Source organism: Amphibalanus amphitrite, unplaced genomic scaffold, assembly GCF_019059575.1.
Source record: "Amphibalanus amphitrite isolate SeventyFive unplaced genomic scaffold, NRLGWU_Aamphi_draft 000021F_arrow, whole genome shotgun sequence".
In the NCBI taxonomy this organism is placed as follows: Eukaryota; Metazoa; Arthropoda; class Thecostraca; order Balanomorpha; family Balanidae; genus Amphibalanus; species Amphibalanus amphitrite.
Genome location: NW_024881517.1, coordinates 238,912 through 263,599, shown reverse-complemented (window position 1 = coordinate 263,599; position 24,688 = coordinate 238,912). Strand labels below are relative to the sequence as shown.

General features: G+C 53.3%; 2 protein-coding genes across 3 annotated transcripts; one reads left to right on the top strand and one right to left on the bottom strand.

Annotated features, from left to right (window-relative positions):
• Positions 1–770: 770 nt before the first annotated feature.
• On the bottom strand, positions 771–18,796 carry LOC122390775 (carboxyl-terminal PDZ ligand of neuronal nitric oxide synthase protein-like). Its single transcript, XM_043384040.1, has 2 exons — positions 17,208–18,796; positions 771–1,666 (listed from the first exon to the last, which is right to left on the bottom strand). The coding sequence occupies exons 1-2, from the start codon at positions 18,093–18,095 to the stop codon at positions 1,271–1,273; spliced, it is 1,284 nt and encodes a 427-aa protein (XP_043239975.1). The 5' UTR covers positions 18,096–18,796; the 3' UTR covers positions 771–1,270.
• A 42-nt stretch (positions 18,797–18,838) lies between these two features.
• On the top strand, positions 18,839–24,645 carry LOC122390761. Of its 2 annotated transcripts, none has more exons than XM_043384020.1 (2): positions 18,839–19,153; positions 21,164–22,270. In XM_043384020.1, the coding sequence occupies exon 2, from the start codon at positions 21,264–21,266 to the stop codon at positions 22,077–22,079; it is 816 nt and encodes a 271-aa protein (XP_043239955.1). In that variant the 5' UTR covers positions 18,839–19,153; positions 21,164–21,263; the 3' UTR covers positions 22,080–22,270. The 2 variants fall into 2 exon arrangements, with proteins under 2 accessions (XP_043239955.1, XP_043239963.1); XM_043384028.1 differs by lacking the exon at positions 21,164–22,270 and adding an exon at positions 23,855–24,645 and having other exon boundaries at positions 19,050–19,153.
• Positions 24,646–24,688: the final 43 nt, after the last annotated feature.

The window sequence follows — 24,688 nt, the reverse complement described above, 5'->3', positions numbered from 1 at the left end:
GATTGCGGCAAAACGGTGAGAGATATCGACTTGAAACCTTCACTATCGTGTTCCTTGATCAATTCTCTATCGTTTGGTATGTATTTCGTTTCCCTAGCTCTAAAAATGGCGCGTTGGGAGCGCCGGAAGTCGGCAAGGTCACAGTCGGCGGCAGAAATTCGAAAAATCAAAATTTAAATTTTTGAAATCTGATTGTATTTTCGGATTTGGGAGGTCCATTTGCTCCCTATAGAAGCTAATATTGCTGCATATTCCCATTGAGGTGACAAGAATTAGCAAAATAGTGGTTCGGGCGCTTTTCAAAAATAGTACCGGACGCTGTTCCTCTTATGACGTCATAACTCCGTGACCTGACCTGACCCGGTCAATTTTCTTGCACCACACGATAGCCAATGCTTGCCCCAACATGCATGGGAAGTTTCATCATGATCCATCAAACAATGTGGGTATCACCGGCAGAAAACCTAGGGATTCGGCGCACACGTTTGGTAACTGTCGGCCGGAGGCTGTACCTCTTATGACGTCATAACTCCGTGACCTGACATGACCCGATCAATTTTTTTTCGGCAAAAGATGCGCAAAGGTTGCCCCAGAGGGTATTGAAAATTTCAGCCCGCTACAACAAGCCGTTTAGCGTGCACTTCGAAAAAACCTCAGGGGGGGGGGGGTTGATACAACCCCCCCCCCTAGGCGTTCTAGGGTTAACTTACACCTCTGACACACACTGCGCTAAGTACGTCTGTTATAACAGCTGCCCGGAACACTCTCAGTCGGACCTGGGATGGAATGTATCGTTTGTATGTAGAATGCATGACACGAGCCGGCTGAATACACAGCCCACTACGCAAAAAGTCGACCGATGTTTGCTTCAGAAAAACAACCATCGTGTCTAAAAATACTGAGCGCATCTCAGATCTCTGGGTAAATCAGATCAACATCAATGATTATGTAGCACGTGATAGGGTGAGCGCGGCGGCCGGCCCCGGACCGCCTCCTCCTCGCCCGGCCCGCGCGGGCCGCGAGGCAGGCACCCGGGGCCGGAGCTGCGCGCAAACAACACATACACCGGGCGGGCGGCGCCCTGCCCGCGGGCCTCCCACCAGCGTCAACAACGGGAGCGCGGCGCCCCGACCGGCCCCGGCCGGCCGCGGGACGGACGGCGGCGGACGAATATGGCTAGCGGCGCACCAGTCCTCCACAGGGCCGGCGGATCAGTTCAGCCAGCACCAGGAGATTGCGCACACAGCGGCACCGGCCCCAGGCGGCGAGCTCAGGTGGTGGTGTGGCGCGCCCACGTGCCCCTGGTCAGCCGACTGAACAGTCCCGCCGCGCCCGACGGACTGGTGGAGGCCGATGGGCGGCTGACGGAGGCGGCCGGCGGCGGCGGCAGCTCGGCACCGGCGCTGACGCTGCTGCTGCCCAGGCCGCAGTCGAGCGACGAGGCGCCCGACGGGCCGGCCGTGTCGCGCAGCTCGTCCTCGACGCTGTCGGAGCGGCCGTCGCTGCTGGCCGGCGCCGGCGGCTGCTCGGCCAGCCGCAGCTGGCGCACCAGCACCGAGATGTGGCTGAGCAGCTCCTTGTTCTGCACGAGCAGCTGGTGGGTGCGCTGCTGCGCCTCCACCCGCGCCTTGGCCTCGGCCTTCAGCTGGTCGCGCAGCAGATGCACCTGCGGAGAGACGGCCGGTAACCCGTCAGACAGAGCACCGAGTGCGCGGGCCACGTATGATACCGGGCGAGCGTCGAATGTCGCGGCAAAGGTCATGGGTAGCAAATGAGTCAGATCAGACAGGACACGGGTAACACGATAGAAAAATCATCGGTCAGACAGGCCAGAGGTCTGGCATGATCAATGGTGCAATATCAAGGGTATCCTACGTGAAATTCAGTAACCGATATACAATAGAATCCGATGACACTTCTTCGCACGCAAGGTGCGCCGGGTTATTGGGGGCGCACGCATGGTCACAACAGGTGAACGAAAAACGCAGGGTCATGTCGGGTCAGCGCAACACGCAGGGTCATAGGTCAACGGCGCAGTTACGCAGTTGAATATCGGCTTGGTGAACGGTGAAGGAGGATTTCTGTAAGGCGAATGGGTGCTCGGCCGCGGAGAACATGGCAGAGTAAGTGACCGATTTGGATGCGTGAACGCTTCGGAGACTGACCGACGATCGACGGAAACCTCTCAGCAGCTATAACGAGGGAACCACGCAGACGATTAGAGAAACTCGACCAATGGACAGCAGTACAACTTCAGAATAAGACTTGCAAGAATGCAGGACAGACCCAGCCGCTTGGTATTCCAGACATGATCTCTCCCTTACGCCAGTGGTCGCCGGCGGCGCTGTTACGGTCACACAAGGGACCGTGACACCGATGGCGGCTGGCGAGGGTGCCGATGAGGGCGGGCTTCAGGCAACAGGGGACACGGGTCGGGCGGTTTCATCACGCAGCGCACGTACGCGTCGAGCTACAAACGTAAATGAGACAGTGCATCGTCTTCTCACTTCCCTCCACAAATAACTAATTCACACAAATTATCCACTCGCCCCGGCCGGCAGCCGGCCGCCCAGCTCCCGACCTGCAAGGTCGCCGGTGACCGTCTCGCTGCGTGGCCACGGCCCGCCGGAATCGATACGACCACCGGCCAGAGTCTGACCGAGCACAGCGAGCACGGCGCCACACGCGAGCCCGCCGCGACCTGTGATGTCACGCGCAGCCCACGCGATTCGGCCATCCCCGTGCGACCCACGCAGCCCGCAGCCGGCCGCGGCGCCGGCCCCACAGGCTGCACAAAAAACACCGCCCGCCTGTCTGTCTGTCCGAAGACACCGCACCGGGCGCGGCGACTGCATACACCGACAGACAAACATTCCGAGCGACCGGTTTTGCGCGGACGCCGGACGGCCCGCCGACGGGAGGCCGTCACGACCGTGCCGATAAGGCCGGGGTGACGCCGCCCGCGCCCGACGACTATGCAGGGTTCCTCCGGCGGTTGCTGTGCTTTGTTCCGTCCGGGACGAGCCTTGGTCTCCCTGCAGCTCACCGGACGGGTGGTAACTCTCACAGGCCGCCGGCGGCTCGGACGGCCCGCAGTCGGCACCCCGACCGGTCCCGGATCGGGAGGCGGCCGGCGTGCTCTCACGTACCGGCCCGGGAAGACCGCGAGCTCTGCACACAGCCGTTTGATCCCGCGCGAGGGGCGAGGCCTGCTCCTCACTGCCACCACCGCCGGCCCCCGGGACAGGGGAGGGGTGGATCGGCACGCAGTGCGAAACATCATGGGGAACGGTGAATGGTTAAAATGCCAGCCCCACGTGCCGCAGACCGCTGTCTCGTTAGGGCGTGAGCTCAATCACCACGTGCCATCCCGGGGACAAAGGCTTCATGATTTATGCATGATCACGTCTTCCACAGACCGTGCGCGCCATCTCGCCCGGCACGGTGGTGAGCCGGGCTCTGCCGGTGGTGAGTCGGGCTCTGCCGGTGGTGAGCCGGGCTCTGCCGGTGGTGAGTCGGGCTCTGCCGGTGGTGAGTCGGGCTCTGCCGGTGGTGAGTCGGGCTCTGCCGGTGGTGAGTCGGGCTCTCCCGCGAGTGCCCGGCACGGTGGTGAGCCGGGCTGTTCCTCTCCGGTGCCCGGAGGTGAGCTGGGCACTCCTGCCCTCTCTGGTGCCGCTGGGGTGACTGGCCGCCCCGCCGAGGTCCGGGGGTGAGCGGCGCTCTCACGCGGTGAGCAGTTCTCACGTGGCCGGCCGGCGGCAGCGGTCCGTGGGAGTCCCGTATTAGCCGCCCCATTAGGCTGCAGTCTCGGTAATGTGCCCCGAGCGCCGTTTCCGAGTAATGGCCTCCCAGGCGCCGCCGGGTCGTCCATACGCGGTCCGCTGTGACCGGCAGCACGGCGCGGGTCACTCGGCACTCCGTCGGCGGCGGGATTTGGGAGACTGGGCGGCCGAGTGCCACTCAGCGGCTTACAGACACCCCACTCCGCCCCGCCCTACGTTATAGCTGCTCACATGGCACGGGGCACTGAATCAAAACTGGATTTGGCGGCTTAATCCACCGCTACGAGGAACGATGACAGACGGTTGGTGATCATTCGTGGTGTAATTTGTCATACCACTGCGTCTTGGAAGTAATACCATGGTTTAATAAATCATTTATAAATCATAATACAACTACTTATTACATTATGAAGTGTGCTAATACTGCTGGGAATTTGTGGTGACCGGAATCTATGTTTCGCATTCAGGGGCTATCTAGCCCTATTAGTGGCAGGGGGTTGTTTTCATCCACCCCTCAGGTTTTTCGGGAATATCTCCAAAATCGCTGAAGCTACGATGCTGAAATTTTCTGACTTTTCCTAAAACTAAATTGGGCACATTCCCTGGAAATTTCAAGTTCATAACTTTACCAGGGGCGGCTCCAGAGCACTGGATATTGGGGGGTCCTATTCGTGAAGCGAGTTATTTGGGCGAAGATCACGATGCTGATGTATTATAACTGTATGCACCAGTTTTACGAACAGTGAATGAAAGGTATCATGTGATAACATATACAAAGTTATTGTGCATCCTCTTTTGACACGTTGTTGCTATAATAGGCGGATCCAGGCGTCCAAAAAGGGGGGTTATGTTTTACCTCCCAACATAGGTGCCCTGACACCGCCTATGCATGACCAATACAATTGTAGTCGTTCTCTCATAAGAAAATTGTAACATAACAAGACCATTACCACCCTTTTTAGAAACAGTACCAACAAAAACCTTATTTACTATACTTCTTGTGTACCCCCAATCTCAATGATCTGTATCCGCCTATGATTTTTGAAAATGCATATTTTTAGGATCCATGTGAATTCCTGGTTCATTTTCTATCGATCGGCAAAAGTTGCGTTAAGATTGGTTCAGAAACCTGGCCGCGATAAACAGTCTAAAATGTATCTACAATTTGCCCGTTTTTACCCCCTCTACCCCCCCCCCCTATTGACATTTTTAAATTTTTATTTTTTAGAAATGTAGATCACGTTGAGCGAAATCGAATGCCGTTTGAATTTTGAAAATCGGCCCGTTAGATCTCGAGATATCAAGGGGGGGTCGTAAACAGCCCCCCCCCCCTGCCACTAATAGGGGTAGCCAGGAGCCTGCCACTAATAGGGCTAGAGAAGAAGAAAACATAACAACCGGAAGTCACCGTTTACGCTAGATGTCAGAATTTCACGGCGTGGTCACTCCGTGATCGAGCGCGACTGGGGCGGACCCGTCGTGACAAACGGCTCAAAAGTCGGGTCCTGTGAGCGACACGACTCGACAAAGGCAGCCACTATCCGTAGCACAACGAACAGCCTGTGAACCGAGCCACAGAAACACCGTGAATCTAAAACCAGCGCCGAGACCACGCCCTCCGCGCAGGCCACAAATTATCGGGGTGTTAAATCTTCAGCCGCTGCCTCTGGCCAATAAAGTGGTTCTACCGCAGCCTCTGACACGATCCAGGGCGGCGGCCGTCGCGGTTCATTTCAGAGGTGATTTCCGTCGGCCGGCTGCGGTCCGCCCATCCCACTGAGGGCGGCGACGGGTCACTGGACGGACGGCCGGCAGCGCGACACACTTGTCAGCTAATGACAGACGGTCAGTCAGTCCAGTTGAGTGACCGCGCTGCCTCTCGTGATTGCAAACGAGGGAAGGGTAGGGTAGGAGCTTGAGTGTTTGTAGTCTGGACACTGCTGTTATCCACTCATCCCGGGAATATTATAAAACCAACTGCCAACGCCGCGTCTGACATACCAAAACACCGCACCCTTTTATCAGCAACTGCGCAGATTCCCATACAACCGCTGAGAGAGGTCGATTTGCATGTACCGACGCCTGATAATGGGGCCGGCGCCCAGAAAACAGTGTTCGTCTGGGGCCACAGTTATGAATACCAAACAATAACAACCGCCTTCACGACCGTAGACAAAGCGTGCACACCAGCAGTAAAGCGTACCCTCGTCGGCAAAACATCGACAGCGGCGCGTCGATCGCCCCGGGCCGGCTCCCCGCGCGGCGGCCGTAGCGCCCCGAGCGGCACGAGCGGCGGCCGGCGATAGTTTCCGCCGGGTTCGAGACGCACGTCGGCGATCAATATGACGCAGGCGGGCGCCGCATTCGCCGCCAATGGGTGACGAGCACGGCTCGCCAGGGACAGAGATTTTGGCACGGCGTGAATTGATAGAAGGTCGACGGTGAACGGAAGACAACTCTTATACGGCCTTGAAGACGGCGTAAGTTAGTTCGCTAAAGATAGTCAAGTTGGATAGCGAGGATGTAGAGCAGGACTGAATAAATTTATGAATTTAAGGCCAATCAGCAGTCAGCTGAGATGATCGAATTCATATTGTACCGGGAAGCGGGAACTAATACTGAGTTCATTTCAAAGGCGAGGCAAGCGAAATTGTGTTGCAAAATGGATGCGTCGGCGATTAACCTTCCAGGCGGGGGGGGGGGCATTTTTTTGCCCCCCCCCCCCTTTAGTTTTTTCAATATATCTCGAGAACCGCTGTGCCGATCGTCACCAAACTTTCAGTACCCTCCCGGGAGCAGCTAGCGCACATGGTGACCAAAAATTTTTCCAAAGGCTATGATAGGTTGGCCGCTAATGACGTCAGAGTGACGTCATTTTTGCCATTTTCGACCCAAAAAAAGGTTTCGAGGGAAGAGCTGTCAGGCCTACAGCTTTAGAGATACAGAAAAATGTTTCAGACATAAAAGGTGTGGAATCAAAAGGGCTACAAAACTGCTATTTCGGTTTTTCGAATTTTTTGGATTTTGACCCCCAAAAATCAAAAAATAGATTTTTTGAATATAATAGCCAAAAAATCCAAAAAGCTTTTTGAATTTCGAAAAAACCGGAATATATGTGATAGTCCCTACCGCATTCTATCTACATACCAAATTTGAGATCGATACCTCTTTTTTTGGCCAAGTTATAGCGAAAAAACTGTTCAAAATTGATGACGTCAAATTTTCAAACTCAATTTTTAGCAATTCTAGACCTCGTAGCGCAAAACAAAGACCACCATTAGACTCCCCGTGACAAGCTGCATCGAATCGATACCCATTTTATGCAAAAATATCAACTTTGAAATTTGACCTTTTTTGACCTGATCTTGACCTGACCTACACCAGAAAGTGACCTAAACCGTACCTGATGGTCTTATAACCAACACCATTGAGTTGGAAATGAAAAACTGGCCATAAAACATGCATCGCATAACCTTAGTAAAGTTGGGCTCATGTGGTGACCCTTGGTGACCTTTGGTGACCTGACCTGTGACCTGACCTGGTATGACCAGTGACCTCTAATAGCAACATATGTACTAGACAACTGACGCCTTATCGCTGATTTTCGACAAAATGCGTTTTACTCGGTGTTATAGCGCTTTCCCTAGAAGCCCCGTGAACGGTGAAACATTTTATCTTTGACCTGACCTGTGACGTCATCGGTGACCCCGAGGTCAATGAAATTTGGTTTCCTTCGACAAATTTGACAGGGCTATCGAACGCCGTTTGAATTTTCCGGATCCGTCCAGTAGTTTCGGAGATACGGGGGGGGGGGCAAAAAAATGCCTCCCCCACCGCGCGGAAGGTGGCTGGTAGGCCCACCGCCTGCCGGGTTAATGCTCGATAGCCATAGTGGAAAGCCTAAAAACATGGATGAAAACAATATTGTCAACCTCTGCACGGAAAGTCTGCAACTCAATGGAACGGCCACATGGAGGAAGCTGTTTGGTCAATTTCCCGTCGCGTCGACCAGCCGCGGGTCAGTATCCAATTTCACCGGCCCAGACGAGGCGAGCGGCCCTCGGCAAAAACACCCGGCGGCTTACCGGCTCGGCTCACCGGCCCAGCACACGCGACGCCTACCAACGACGAAATCACCGGACCCTATTGATATTCCCCGGCCCACCTGGCCAACACAACACGTCCCGCAGTCGATATATAACACCGTCACTGTCGTACCTTTTGCAATAATACTCTCATAAGCACAACCCTTGCCTGGGCATAGTTTCTTGCCTGAAACAGCGACTAAAAATAGCTCGAGCGGTGGCGCGGGCGGCGGCCAGGGACAGCGTTTCTGAAGTGCAGTGATTGGCCGCTGCCAGTGAGGCCTGTAACTCGATGGAACTGGTCACAGGCGGACGGGCGGACGGACGGACGGCCACTGCAAGCTCGCCCACCGGCGGGCGGCGATCAAACGCAGCGAGCGTACCGAAGACTCACTACTCAGGCTAGCTTAAACGCAGGAAAGACATCTGCTCACTGCTGTTGGCCGATAGAATCTCTCACCAGTTACCTAACGCGCTCCAGCAGGTGATCGAAGAAGCCCTGACACCGCCCGTAAACAGGCTCCGACGTCTGTCAATGGCTATTAGTCTCGCCTTAGACACCAGCGTGTAATCCCCATTCACGGCCTCCCACCCGCCAGATGACATCTGCGCCGTTCAGGGAACTAATTATCACCTGTTTGCGAGTTCCTGGGTTCGTGACGGGCGGCCGGTGCTGGCGAGACCCCTGCCCGCCGGCAGAGTCTGACCGCCAGCCGCCGCCCGGCCACTCAGCTGGCTACCTGCTGCACCGGTACCGGCGGCACAGCAGCAGCCGGCGCCGGCGCCGCCTCCGGCCCACAGAGGACGGCCAGACGCCGCCAAGGCCAGCCACCCGGCCGGTGCCGCCGCCATAGCGGCAGGGTTCGGCCGCCGCCCTGCCCCAGCACACAAAGCCTGGGAGAGTTATACGGCAGCCGGGAGCGGCCGAAGCAGCGGTGGCCGGCGGCGCGGCTCGGCGCTGCCGGACATACCGGCCGGCCGGTCGGCGGCGACACCCGGCGTCTGGCGGCACATCGCCCGGCCCAGGACCGGCCATATCCGGCACAATGGCGGCGCGCTGGTGGTGGGACTGCCGCCCGCCGTCCCAGCGCCGTGTAATCGTCACCGCCACCGTGACTAGTCGGGGGTGGGGCGGCGACACGCTCTGCTGGCTCTCACAAGAGCGGCAGGTCGAGAAGGACCCCGCGTCACCGGTGCGGATGCACATTGCATAACGCAGCACAGTCAGTGAGCGGGTACTTGACTGTTACTGCTGCTAGTTACAGAGATCTAACTGGGCGAAGGTTGGGCTGGCAACCGGAAACACTTTTCGCGCGGCCTTGCCAAAATTAGCGGCCCAGCCATGCGGTGCCGCTCCGTTCCACGGGAGTAGCGGCACCGGCGGCCGCGGAACCCGGCCAGCCGAGTCCCGTACCGGCCGTGGCTCCTCCGCCACCGCCCCACTGACCAACCGAGACCGCGCCGCGCCGGCCGCGCCGCATCCAAACACCCCGCGCCAACGGCACAGCGCTCGGCGTGACGCGGACGGCCGTGACGGCCCGGCGTGCGGCCGGTAATAGGCCTACGGCCAAACGGCCCAGCGTTCAGTGCACAACGGCCCAGCAGCGATTAGAGTTACCACAATCAGCTAAAACACGCTCAAGGAAAATAGCGACGCTGCAATCAGCGTAAGCGTGATGCACCAGGAAATCCGCGTGGACGCGTGTCGGGCCCGCGCGGGCTGCCGCCGGCCGCCGCGGACCCTCCCGCCGCGCCACGCTGTCCCGGAGGTGAGTCACACCTGGACGTCACCTGGCCCGGAGGCGTGTGTTAGTGAATCAACGGCCGCCGCGCGCGGCGCCGTGACCCCGCCGCCGCGCGGGCCGGACAGGTCGGGATTCCGCGGCGGTGACATCAGCCGCGGCACGGGAGGAGCGCCGGCACTCCGGGCCACTCCGACCACACCGGCAGCGTCACGCGGCCGTCACGGCCGTCACGCGCGCGGTGGGGTTGAGCGCCGACCCTGGCGGCGCGCGGCGCCCGTGTGCGTGCGGCGGGCTAACGGAGCACGCCACCGCGCACAGCCGGTGGTTACAATGGAGGCCGTGTTTGTCCGGAGAGGCAGCGCTAAACGCCCTCAAACGGTGGGAACGCCAGCGGTGATACAAACAACAAGTTTTAGTGATTACAGTGTGTTGCTTAGGCGCGAGGCAAATAAGGTTAAGTCGATATTTTAGTTATAAACACAACAATGAACCATTCTGACAGGAACAAGTACAAAAGATAAGAAGCTTAATCTCAATGGGCCGGATATTAAAATCAATCCATTTTATAACTGAGAATAAAATTAAAGAAAGACCGGATGAACAAAAAGGCACTGTGTAAGTGAGCAGGCATTCCTAACTGAGCGCTCTGTTCCAAACCACCTTGCTTTTTCAAAGCACCTTACCGAGACCACATCCGGCGAAATGAGCCACTCTGCTGACTGACGGATGTGTCTGGGACGTGACGCCCTGGTGAGTCATATACCTAACAGGCAGCGCTGCTTAGTGAAAAACGAGAAATCGTACCTCATTATTGTTGGATGTAAATCGAATGATGCAAACCACAATTTCCATTAGTTTACCCTCATAGGCCACAGTGCATTCATCGTAATTCGCAGCAACTCTGGCCAACTTTGTCAGCTTTTATCGTCCAAGTGGAACAGCACAAACAACCGTGCGCAGCAAAGCAGCTCTGTTATTGACGATCCCAGCCCAGCCAACCAAGCAAGGAGATGAGGATGCAGGAGATACGCCACTAGTGATAACTATGCACTTTGCAGACTGCAGAACGGGCTAAATGTAACTAAAAGTTTCCCATAAATCAGCTTCAAAGGAACATAAGTTTCGGAGAAAATATCATGCAGTATTCGGAATGCGATTCTCTTTGAAGTTGGGTATTTCATCTACCTAACTACAATTGCGCTCACCTAAGACATTTCTGAAATGCTGGATAGAAAATCTCGCCCCGATGAAATATGTGACAGTCGGCCACTGGCGCTCAAAGCTGCCTCAGAAAACGGTAACGCATCAAAATTCTGCGACAGTAGCATGCTGCGCCCTGAATGCAGCCCACCGTATCTCAGCTCGGACTCCGGCATCAGCCCCCGGCCCCGCGGTCCGACTCAGTGGACAATATGCGGTGGAGTTAATCCTCCGTCCGAGAAAACGACTGAGGACGGGGGTTCCCCATCCGCCCCATACACTCCGACTAACTCAATCCGCTCTGGAGACATTCACCGGCGAGCGACCCAAGGAGCGACCGTCCCAGACAGGGACCCGAGCGGATCGTTAGCCGAGACGGCAGCACGCGTGCTGCCATATTCCAATACAGTGCTAGGAGGAAAGTCATTTGCGTGGTAATGTCAGAGACATCACGATATCATTACGCCCACAGATCCGATAGCAATCTCCCACGCATTGTCGGTCCGAAGTGTTAATCAAGAAATCATCACCGAAAGCCGATTGGGTCGAATCACCAAATATCCGCGTGGTGGGCTTTCAATACCAGCAGGTCATCATTTCATCGTAGCGCCGGGTCATCTCAGTGCCACCCACAGACCACGGTCCAGTTAGTGTCATGGGGCGCTCTCCCGGCGCGGAGGTCCATTTCCGACCGCGTCCCGCGACACCCATCGCGCCGGCCGCTGCGGTCCGGCAGGGTCAGCGGTGAGCGGACCGCCGAGATAACCGCGCCTAATGCCGGGCACATCCGCGGCCCATCAGACACCATAATGACGTAATGCATGCTGATGTGTCCATGGAGCGGCGCACTCCGCTTTCAGCGGTGACCGGCAGCCGCCCGGGTAATTTCCAGGCTTTTAGGGAAATGGGTGATGGACAATGTAACTGAAATTGATGTCAGAAGTTTACTCTTATCTAATAACAAGAAGCGAGAAGACGCTGAACTAGATTGAATGCTGCAGTTGAAAAATGAACGCTGAGTTTGTGATGGAAGTCATGCAAAACCTACCAGCTGCCTGTTTAGAAAGTTCAATTGACGACGACTTAGCATGTGAATATTTTTCTAATGTACCTAGATAATTATCACTGACAGAGCATGACACATTGACACAGCTTAACCCGCGCCGGGCCGGTGCTCTGAGATTCCGCGCCGGGCCGGGGGGGGGGGGTGTCTGAACACCCCCCCCCCCCCCTTCTAACTCGGCTCTTGGGCCACGTAGCGACACGCGGTAAGCGGCAATCGAAAGAACGTCCAAAATAAGGACGAAAACACTTCGGTCTCAAAGGTCAGGTCACCAGAGGTCACCAAAGGTCAAATGTCCACTACTTCAACATTTTGGAAACTGCCAACGGCTATCTCGGGAACCGATAGAGCTACAGCGCCGCGGAAAAGTGCATTCGATAGCCCTTTTACAGACCTTTCTGAGTAATGTTCTCAGATTTGACCTCAGGTCAACGGTTTAGCCTCCAGAGGGCAAAAACTCCAAAAAATAGCCGTTTTTACGAAAGACGTTTTTCGGCAATAACTTTTGACTCAAAAGAGCCACGACATTACTTTTGCCACCATCGTGTTCCTCTCGTCGAGACGCGTCGAATGAACTATAATTTGACCTTGAAAGGTCAACTTGAAAATTTGACCTCAGGTCAAGGTCATGACCTGACCGAAAAAGGTCATGTTGCATATCAGTCGATCCGCAACGTCAAGCCGAACGCGTTTAAGGCGTTTTCAGCGCTCTAGCACGCCTCTATAAGAAGTTATTAGCGAAAAACTGTTAAATTCTGTTCGTGACCTGAGATGACCTCGGGGACATAACGAGGGGTCACAGTTGCCATTTTCCGGTTCAGTGTGTCCATTTTACCTACATCTCGATGTTTGAGAGTGTCTAGAATAGCGTTCGTGCAAAACAGACGCTTTTCAATTTTCTCCCATTGACTTTAATGGAGAGGTCGCAAAATTGACCTGACCTTAGGTCACCGATATCAAAATTCCGAGACATACATTTTATTGATAATGTTGCTCTTATCAATCGCTGAAAGTTTCAAGGCAATCGCCCAATCGGTGTAGCTATGACGAGCATTCTTATTTTTTCTGAGGTGAGGTCACTTGGCGTGACCTGGTGACCTGACCTAAGGTGACCTGGGTCTGAAATTTCCACAACATGTGCGGAAAAGATTCACGAACAGGTGTGCCAAAAACGGCGGCGCCGCCGTTTTTGAGATATCTGCGAAAAACCGCAGGGGGGGGTGTTCAAACACCCCCACCCCCCCGGCCCGGCGCGGGTTAAGGTAGCTTCAGCATGTTACATGTTTACTTTGGTTCAGAAACAGACAGCCACAGAGGCGGATCCAGCTCAGAGTTTTTTTTTGGGGGGGGGGGGGGCAAACCATAACAATTTATCGATTCTTTCCATGCCTCGTCCATAGGCGTAATGTTAAAATTACCTATGCCGTTTTTTTTGGGGGGGGGCAAATGCCCATTTTGCCCCCCCCCCCCTGGATCCGCCACTGGACAGCCAATTCATTCCCGGATCCGGCAAAAAGTGGAGCTTTTTCTTCAAAAATGTATCCCATATTTCCAAGTTAAAGAGACATCAAAGTTATGTTGAAGTAAATGTACACATTTATCTATCCGTGTCATGCATGGTGGAAGCACACCATTTATAAGTAGATGAGAATTGACAGCATATTGCCAAAATATGTGATTTTAAGGACGAACAGCCGAATACCTAATTCAACAATGATTAAAAACAAAACAAAACATTGCAGCCGCACCAGTCCGTTGTTTAGTAGCCTTCCCCTTGAGTCACTGTTACTTTTGGCAGGAATGCATAGATTTTTACGCTTCACATCTTTCAAACAGTGCCATGATGGGTGATAAAGCCACTTAAAACGCAAGTTCATTGAATGAATATGTAGGACGAATCCCATCAAGGTTCCTTTGAACCATGTGGTTCTTATCAAACTTCATTTCCAGCCACGCGTTAAGTGCGATGAGATAGGCCTGGCAGCCGTCTTCAGAGCGCCCTGCTGACGGCCAAACATCCGGCCCGCTCGACCAGAGGCGTGCCGCGGCCGGCCGGCCCCGTCAGCAGCGCCCGCTCCGACCGCGGTAACACGGGCGGCTCGTCAGCCCCTCACCCAGCACCTCTCCGAGGTCTCTCCGACAGCCCCCGGAGCTGCCGCGCCGCAAAAAGGCACTACATCAGGTCTGCCAGCCGGCTCCCAGCCCGGTCACGGACAACCTGAGAGGCGGCCCGTTACAGGCCACCCGCTCAAAACGACGCTCCATTACCCAGCTCGGACACGTGCCCGGGTCACATTGAAGGGGTTGCCCGGTTTGACTGAATGAGAAAAGTGAGACGCCGGAACACATATGTAGTTAGCTGCATTGAGATGCAAACATGAAATCGACAGCCAACACGCACCCACCATTTGAGATATTCACCGATCACACCTTTTTGAGCCTATTAATTCATATACAAGTTTACTGGCATTAACTCATCCTCCACCTCCCCACCTCTCTCTGACCGCGGGTGACGAGCCATCATCTCCTACCCCGCGGCCCAGCTACTCTACTCTCCACTGCCGGCCGGCGGCCGTGTCTCCTTCCGATCCTCCTTTCCGGGTCATCACGCGCCGGAGCGCCCTCGGGGCCCCGGTCCGGATATCGCCCGAGGCACCAGCCGCGGCCGCCGCCGGGGAGCTGCCACGATATATGAGCGCCCACTGAGGGAGCTCCACCGATCTCTGCGGCCGTCGGGGGAGCTGCACCGATAGCTGAGCGCCGCTGAGAAGCTCCACCGATCTCTGCAGCCACCGAGGCCTGAGGGAGATGCACCGATCTCTGCGGCCGTCGGGGGAACTCCACCGATCTCTGAGCGGCCGCCGATCTCTGAGCGGCGCTCCCTGTGGGGCCGGCACTCATCCCGCCGGGTCGGGCCGCGCGCCCCGGGGACGGCCGCTGTCGATACCAGCCGCCCCGTCAGCCTCTCTGGCCGGCCGGGGAGCGCCAACACCGGCGGCGCTGACACGGCGCCGACCGGCCGGAAACCCTCAGCCATAGCCGGAACAATGGGCGGCCGGCGGTCGCAGATAAAGGCGGAGCGGAGAGCACACACAGCGGCCCGGTGTCGGCCACAAGTGCCAACAGGGCACAGCTAATGACCACTCGGCGGGCCGCTCCGTGAATGGAGCCGACAAACCACAGTTCCATTCAAAGGCCGGAAACAAAATAGGAGGCACACGATCGCCCACATTTCACGGACCATAACCAAACACATTCAGCTACCAGCCACATACTGTACTAATTACACTCAACTACTTTAGAAAAGAAAAACGAGCTCTACGAAGAACATCTAAGACTGAGTAAGAGCGCCGCACCCTATGGCGATGTACTACCAGTTTCCGCGCAGCCCAAATAATACACTGCTATTGTTTTTATGAATGGGTCGCAGAGAGGCTGCGTATCTCACTCACTACAGTGGCACCGCATTTTCCGCTCCAGTGAACCAGAAGAGGATCACAGAGCCGAACGTGAATCCCCGCGGCCGAGGACGATCGAGGGGCAATGCACCGAGACGCGCAAACACTGCTCCGCGAATGGCGGCGCTGAGAGCCTGCTAATGCAAAATAGATGACGAGCCATTTTCAGAACACTGATGGATATTGCCCAAGTGGCTATGAAATAAGTGACAATCGTGTGACAGCCTTTCAAAAGCGCAAAAAATTATTTAACAATTTTTAGAATCAAAGTTCAATTCGCTTTTACTTTTAGAAAATGTGCCTAAAAAAGAATCGGGTTAACGAAAGTGACGATTTCCCATCTGAAATGAGGCACCGTGGGAACAAGTCTGCTCCCAGTTCTCACCGGACATTGGGACGGACATCAGCTGTGATTTCAAAATTGTCGCAAGTAGTGGGCTCTGGGCCAACAGTCGAGCGCCTCGGGAGCAGTCCAACTAGCCACATCCACTCCTAAACAGAGCGGGTCACTTCGAGGAATCTGCTCGGCCATCAACACATGATCTCCGGGTAAAACGGGCGAGGCTCAATGGTCGGTGCACTTACAACTTTCTTTAGTAATCACACCGATCAAAGCTAACTCGACCATCACGACCCGCGGCCGTAAGATCTTTGGGCCAATATCAAAATATTCGGCACTGCTGATTAAATGTAACTAATGTGAAGAAAGCACGATATCCCACCCAAACGCCCCACATATCCCAGGCAGACCAGAGGCTGCTGTTTTCCATCCGAGTCCGGGGCGGCCATGATCGGATCCAGCTGGCCTGGCCGGATGCGGAGCGCACATTCCGAGCGGGTCGGGCCGGATACGACCGCTGTCCGCTCGGCCAAACGGACCGTCCAGTCGACCGATGCAAACCGCTGACACCAATGTGGAGGACAGCACAGTAGAGAACACGCTCGGCCAGCGGCAGAGACAATGAAACGGTCCATAAACACACGACATGCCACGCTGTGTGACTGCGATAGGGTCAATATGAAGGACAACTAGCCTGGAAATCACGGGATACCACAACGACCATACCACAATACCATGCCACAATCACGCACGCATTTACAGTTGCGTGCGGAATGCCCGTCCCAGGGCAGTAATCAAATTCGGAGGCCGGAGCCCAATATCCAAAGCACTGCCCTGCCAAATGTCTGGTCACCCGCCACTGAGTGCTGGACAAGCTCCACAAACGGCAATAAACGACCAGTCTGCAATGCTGAGACAGCATGGACCGGAGACAGAATGCTTCCGTGCCCACTGAGAGCTGTCTCACTTTCACAACTCGGATCGTTGCATGGATACCAGATATAGTTAGCAATTGATTGCTGGTGGACCAAATCCAAATCGTCGATGCAGACTTCAGCAAACCAGCTCGATCGCGTTCAGCATATCAACACCCTCGGCCATTGCTACAGTTATGACCAAACCTCCCCCATCCTGCCAGCTCAGTCTGCTCGCAGAAGGGACAGGCGACCCTTCTGTTCCATCGCCGGAGAAAGGCGGCCGAGTCACGGCCGGACATCACGAGCCACGACCGCCGCCGGCGCGCCGGTCTCGTGTCGTGACACGGCTCGGGGCCGGGATGACACGGCGGCCGCGCCGCTCCGACACACCGGAGGAGGAGCGGACGACTAGTAACGTCACTCTGCCAGTGATGTCATCGGGTAGCTGACCCCGGCCTCGGCCCTGACCAGCCGGACGGGAGCACTGTAAGACGTAATGATGATAGGAAGGGAATGGGTTTCGCTAAATCAGAAACAAAAAACATGGGAAATAGGAAACATTGGGATCCCGACTGACAACGCCAAGCAGCGGCGCGGGCTGAGAGCTGCGGACTCACCTGCGCTAGCGCCGCCTTGGCCTGCTGCTGGTACTGGAGGACTTGCTCCCTCAATAGCTGCTGCTCATGGTGAGCAGAGAGAGGGGTGCCAGCCAGCGGCAGGAGACCCTCCGTGCCCAGCGGCTCTGCCAGAGGCGAGGCGAAGAGCTCGTCTGGCAGGAGCATGTTGCTTCCTCCCGGCGGCAGGGACAGCGGCTCCAGCTTGTTCGGCCTCTGCAGGGCGGTGTTGATGATGTCAGACGAGTCGTACGGAGGCAGGTCCATGCTGAGCGGGTCAGACGACGCGTCTGTGATCCTCCGCAGCTGGGCACTCAGATCCACACTGCCGCTGGTGCTGTGCTCTGAGTCCTCCTCTTCTCCACACTCTAGCTTATGGCACACTTCAAACGCCTGGCCCACAGTTCTCACAACCTTCATGGCCTGGCTCTTCTTGGCTGCTTTGAAAACACTACACTTGAAAACATTGGAATGAGACTCTCTGGCAATGTAACTGAAAATCTTCAGATCTTGTGAATCATGAGAAACATAAAATATCCTGTAAACTGGATGTTGCATGACTAGAAGCTTGCTCTCATCAACAAATTCATTTTTCTTCTTCCGCTTCTTCCTCAGGGACACCTTGACTCCCTCAGTGCTGACCATAATGGAGACTTTCTTCTTTTTCAATCCCTTGGCTTTGTACTCGTATCTTATTCGCCTCATCGCTGCAACAATTTCAACTCTGCTAGATGGGCGAGGGACATCAAGAGTACCAATATACTTCGCTTGGAATGTGATACCATGCTGGAAGGCCTCGTCTGTGTGAAGAGGGATGCGACAATCATACTCATCATTCTGGACCAAGTTGTATTGCTTCTTTGTCATCTTGCTGGAAATAGTCATCAACATGAGTTGATCAGAGCCTGCACAGGACCTATGACTTCAATGCTTTTAAATGCTCTTAGTGGCTCAATTCAACTTCAACTTGAATTGGATGTGACATGTAGCTGTGTAGGTTCCCAAAATATTGAACACCAGCAGCCAGCTAGCTCTTCATGGCATTAAGCATCATAGCATTAACAAACTAAAGGCTTCTCATTGTACTGTAGCACTCAGCCATCTAGTTACTATTTTAGCTTGTACAGCAGTCATTTCCAAGTACGAAGACATTTCAATTTTGTTCGGGAACCAGCTTGAACCTGAACCAACTAGTCTTCGCTTGGTGGTCGACGCCGATGTTGAGATTCGGGAAATGTCACGCCACAAATTCGAGTCATTCAGCGCTCACACATATCAGTGATCATTTTATCCCGGTGACGTTAGCGAGAGAAAAACGAATTCTTACAAGTCGCAAGCCAACTCAGACGACACACGACACACCCCCTCCACATCACAATCTCAACGCGAATGCCGGGAATCCAAACAAATGCAGCCCGAGGCTATACAAAGGATTCGTTCGTTATGTATCATTTTTAAGATTAAAGCTCCAGAAATGTGTCTATGAATTGAAATTTTACGACGTCGCATGCAAAGTTTGTAACTTCCAAAAACGTATTTTTTGTGTAAATGTACGGCAAATTCAAGGCGAAACGAAAATTGCAAAAACAAATAAAAACAAAAACAAAAGACGAACAGACCCATAAATTTGTTGTGGGCTGCCATCTAACGCTTGCTATTTTTTATTAAAAACATCTCTTGATTCGCTGTTGTAAATTGTAATTTTTTTGACCAAAAGAGAAATAAAATTATTTAAAATGATGGTATCAAGACCATAAAAGACACATACAAAAGCACATAGATCAAGATCAAGGAACTAAAGCACTTTAGTTGTTGCAATTCTGGTGGGGTAGTTTCATTTCAGACGCAATGTGTTGAACACATGGTGGGACGGGTGTGTGTGTGTGTGTGTGGGAGTGTCACTCACGTGTTGGTGTGGAGGGGTGGATCGAAGTTGAAGAAAATATTAGGTGAGAAGATTGCCCTTAGCTAATAATACAAGAAAGCGAAGACGCGGCATCTTGCGTGTTATACTCCTATATATGGCCTTGGTTATACTCCTGCAATTTGACAGTTGACGCCTGACGGGACCTCTGTCTAGTGTCGATACGATGAGTAGTGACTATGAGTAGGCACTGAGTAGCAATTGGTATGACAATGATGTCAATGTTCTGAATTTTTCCATGTTTTCAAGAACCATGCTGCCTAGGCATTTCAATTTATATTGTCTTCATTATTAGAGTAATTGCCTTTATCTGATAACATTTCAATTTTTGATCAAGAAAAGGACCACCAATGGTTCAAGATCAGTGAATTTCAAAGACAAGTCTGAAAGACCAGAGCTTGAGCTTGTGCTGTGGTATGCTTCACAAGTTATGAGTTTTTCTCTGTTTCTTGCTTTTATCATGATCATTGGCAAATCCAGCAGCAGGGTATTTGGGCAAGTGTCCCCCACATTATTTAAAGGGACCCTCCCACCTTAACATTAGATTTGAGTTGAGATAGCCAAAATGGGGTCCCTGGCTCACAATTACCGGTTTCGACACTCACAACATCGAGAAATGCCTTAAATCGGAAATATTGAATTTCAAAATTGCAGCATTTTGATTCAGAAGGGCTAATGCATAGGAATACCCCTCTGAATGTGTGACGTCAGCGCAAATATCTAACGATTTTTAAAGTGACCATCCCACCTTAACATTAGTTTTGAGTTGAGATAGCCAAATTGGTGGCCATGGCCTGAAAATACCGGTTTGGGCACTCACAACATTGAAAAATGCTTTAATTCGGAGTTATGGAATTTCAAACTTGCAGTTTTCAGATTCTAAGGGGCTAATGCATTGGTATGCCCCCTTAGAATTTGTGACGTCAGCGGAGATCTAACGATTTTTAAATCTTTTACTAAAACGTTTGGTAGCACGCGGTGGTATATGCTGCTTTGCGCGCAACAAATGCCGCACTTTCAAATAAAGTCGCTAGGAACAGCGGAGATACCAAAAAGTAAACAAAAGTAAAAGTCTAATATCTTGAAAACCGGTGAATATTTTTCGATGAAATTTGGTAGATATTCGTTTTCGCTCTTTCTGAACCGAGCGACATCACTTTCATGCCAATTCATTAACTTTTTTGAAGGTGGGAGGGTCCCTTTAAATGTTTGACTAAAACGTTTTGTAGCACGCGGTGGTACATGCTGCTTTGCGCGCAACAAGTGCCGCACTTTCAGCTGCAAAACTATTGCTTCCAAATAAAATCGCTAGGAACAGAGTAGATCCCAAAAAGTAAACAAAAGTAAAAGTCTAATATCTTGAAAACTGGTGAATATTTTTTGGTGAAATTTGGGAGATATTCGTTTTTGCTCTTTCTGAACCGAGCGACATCACTTTCATGCCAATTCATAAACTTTTTTGAAGGTGGGAGGGTCCCTTTAAACTCTGAAATCCTTTCAGTTTTGCCTTCTATAGGTCTGCTTAAAGCTGCACATTACTTTATAAGGAATCAAAATCTGATGAGTTAACTCAAGAGAATGGAGCTGAAAATATTTGACTTACTTTTTAGTGGTATGAATACCTACCCAACTTATTATATTATTTTATCACCTACATCAAGGTGGTATGCAAAAGCAAGATATGGCCAATGTTTTAACTGAATGTAATGAAAGTAATGAGTGATGATGTAAGGAAGTAAAGTAAGGAGTAATGAAATGAAATGAATTAAATGTGATTTTCAATAAATGATAGAGATTGTATATCGCAAATTATCATCTTGAAGCTTAAGTAAGCTTCAATGCATAGGCATCTACATTCTACATCTCTTTGGGACTGGTGTAAATTTTATTTTCTCAATTTAAATGCCATCTTAGAAAAATGTAGCAAACAGCTTTCCTACAACCCAGCTGTGCCCATTGGCATTCTCAACACAAATATCTACATTGATGTGCAACAATTTTAACAAGTGTATGTCATGCTGCTGTTATCTGACAGGATGAAATGACCAACTGGATAGAAATCAATTGGCATCACAAGTGGGGGGTGCAGCCTATTATCATTGCTGTCTAGAGACATCTGAAACTCCCAAGAGGTGATGTCTGCTGAGCCAGTGCTGGCCAACAGTGCAGAGGATGCACCACCAAGTGGAAAACGAAGAAAACTAGCGCAGAAGTGTGATGCAGCGCGCTCCACCCCGGCGGAGGTAAAGGACCGCGCGCGCTGTCGGCTGTTTGTCGGCTTCCCGGAGGGCCAGCTGCGGGACGTGCGTCAGGCAACCGGGCTGTTCCCGACCGCCACCTCGATCGAGCTGCCGCGCGCCGTCGAGTGTCAGTTCGAGTCGGCGGCCGAGGCGGCCGCCGTGGCGACGCGGCTGCAGGCGGAGGTGCTGGCCGGCCGGCTGGCCTCCGCCGAGGTGGTGCGTGCCGAGCGGCCCGCGCCCGGCGCCGGACCGCGTACCGTGCTGCGCGACATGACGCGTCTGCACGTGCGCGGCATCCAGCGCACGGTGACAGTGCCGGAGCTGCGCGAGCTGTTCGCCGGCTGCTCTGAAGTCACCGTGCCGGGAAACAACGCCCGCGGCAACAACGGCTACGCGTTCGTGCAGTTCCCCGACCGCGAGTCGGCGGCGGCCTTCATGGCGCAGCAGCTGAAGCTGCAGGAAAAAACCCTGACCTTGTCCTACGCCGTGGAGCGCGACATGAAGCGTGCCGGAGAGCCCAACTTCGAACTGGTGGAGGTGGACAGCGACCCTGGCGGCAAACCACCGAAACAGGACTTACCTGGGCCGCCGAACGGTGGGGCTGGGGATAAGCCTGCGGCGAAAGAGAAAAAGAAATGGAAACACGGGAAGAACACAAAGATACATAAAAATGATGTGTACAAGAATCAAAGCACAGTGATGACAACATAGTCTGGGGTCATGCGGTAGGACTTGTGTCATGCCATGCTGTCATGCCTGGAACAAGTGACGTTTTCGTTTTGCTGTCGCAAAGTACCTATTAACATCCAGAAAATCAGTTATTGTTTCATGTTGCGCTTTCTCTAGAATCTGATCGTGATACATGATAACCATGATGACTGCAAATAAATCGTTATTTGTTACGTTTGTGTCACAATAATTGCCTGATAGACAAGTTAAGCGGATGTGACGGCGGGAGCCAGACCACTTCTCGTACTAGCGAAATGATACTTTCATGTTTCTGTCACGTGGAGTTTTACCGAGTCGTGAGATGAATGAGCCAGTGGACGCCACACGATGGATTTAGAATGTTTATTTCCCGCTATAACCGAAGGTTTGTTGTCAATAGTTAAAACACTATTCTTTAGAATTGTTTTTCTGTTGAAAAACAAATCTGAGTTCCCTGACAATTTGGCAAAAGCTGCCTGAGATCAGTACAACTTGATGCTCGAGAAAACGGCTGTTCCGAAAATTCTGATTTTTTCAGGATTTCTAGTGGGTATCGATATTCCCCAGAGCGGAATAGCTAAAACACTGCAGACGCAGACACTATGTCGTTACTGATGAAAGTAAGCCTGCTGCACTCATGCGCTAAGTCTGAGAAGAGTTTTCATCGTCCCTCTTATCACGTTATCTTAACCCTCGCCGGCGCAGGCCGCAGGGTGGTGCAACCCCCCCCCCCCCCCCCCTAAGGTTTTTCGCGAATAACTCGCGTAAAAAGCGGCTGATCGCGACGAAACTTTCAGTTTCCTTGCATTGATCAATTTTACACCTACCCTGAAAATTTCATGACCCTGACCCAAATGACCTTTGACCTGTGACCTTTTTTCCGAGATCATGTTTGGCCGGAATCGCGATTCGGCGTATGTCGGCTCGCATTAGCCGCGCGTTTGCAAGCTTTTCGTGGTTTCAAACGTTCAGACATGTGATTTGATGTTGCTCCCATGCATTAGGGTGGGTGTCAAGGTCACCTGAAGGTCAGGTCAGGTCATTGACCTTTGGTGACCTCGGTTCACTTTTTCGAGTTTTACATGTTTCTAGGCTAGTTTTTGGAACTGAATTCGAATTTAGCACCCATCTGAACATTTACGAAGTAGTTTTGGTGCCTTCGTAACATGCTACGAAGCTGTCAGAGGCGGATGACAGGTACGTACTACGAATACCCGTCACGACCCCTACCGGTTGACCTGACCTGACCTGACCCGACCTGGTCTAAACGCCTAACGACATCATCTGTGATCAAAACTTACACGATATTCTTGATCAGCACCCCGGAAAACCCTTTAGCAGCCACACTTTGCAACTTTCTAACAGGTCCCGATATTCCCGGTTTTTGGGTCATTGACCTGACCTGGAAGGCCAACCGATGACCTAGGACCTTAAAATCGGGTATCATTGGCTTCCTCTCGTGATGGGCAGCACGCTCGTTTTTTTTTCGCGAAGCTCTAGCTCCATCAGGGGCCAAACGCGAGGGGGCGTACCAACCCCCTTGTGCCGTCGAAGGACTCAAAATGGCCTGTGCCGGCGAGGGTTAAAGTATGGTGTCTAAAGGATGTACATTTGAACTTGCTCGATTGCGAGCCAGGCTGCCATCCGACGGCTCGTAGTTTGTAATGGATTGACATTGCTGCTGGCGTTATACTGCCCACCAACTGGCGTGCTGCCGGTGTCCCACCCGGCGCCCGCTCTCGGCCGGCCCGTCACGCGGCGTGTCCCGCTGCCCACAGGGTGACGCCATGCGTAACGTGGAGATCAAGGCGCGCGTGCGTGACCTGGAGCGGACGCGTCAGCTGGCGGCCCAGCTGAGCGGCTCCGACGGCCAGCAGCTGGACATGCGCGACACCTTCTTCCCGGCGGCGCACGGCCGGCTCAAACTGCGCGAGCAGACGGGCGCGCCCAACCGGCTCATATTCTATGACCGGCCCGACACGACCGGGCCGAAACTCTCCGACTACAAGCTGGCCAACCTGGGCGAGGAGGTGGGTCCGCTCAGAGAGGTGCTGGCCGCTGCGCTCGGTGTGCGCGGAGACGTCGAGAAGCGGCGCTACCTCTACCTGGTGGGCCAGACGCGCGTGCACGTGGACCGGGTCACCGGGCTGGGCGACTTTGTCGAGCTGGAGGTGTGTCTGACTGACGTGCAGACCGCCGAGGACGGCCAGGCGGTGGCTGAGCGGCTCATGGAGCAGCTGGGGGTAGCGCCCGACGACCTCATCGACTGCGCGTACATGGACATGCTGCTGAAGAAGGGGGACGGGGAGGCCAGCTCGTAGGACGAGTCTGTCACCGGCGGGACGTAGGGAATCCACCAATCAGTCCGCCGGTAGTGGTGGGATCGGAACTGCAGATACACAGTCATCCGTCGGTTCAACCGAGATAGATATGGTTCATTTAAATTCCTGTGATGCATTTTCAATTGGAATGCGACTCAGACCATTTATACTCGAATGCTGATGGTTGAAATATGACGCTCATTTGCACTTTTTAGTTACTTTTGATACAAATATACTAGCAAGTATGCCATTGTCTTTCTAATATTGAACACATCCGGCAGACTCATTGTC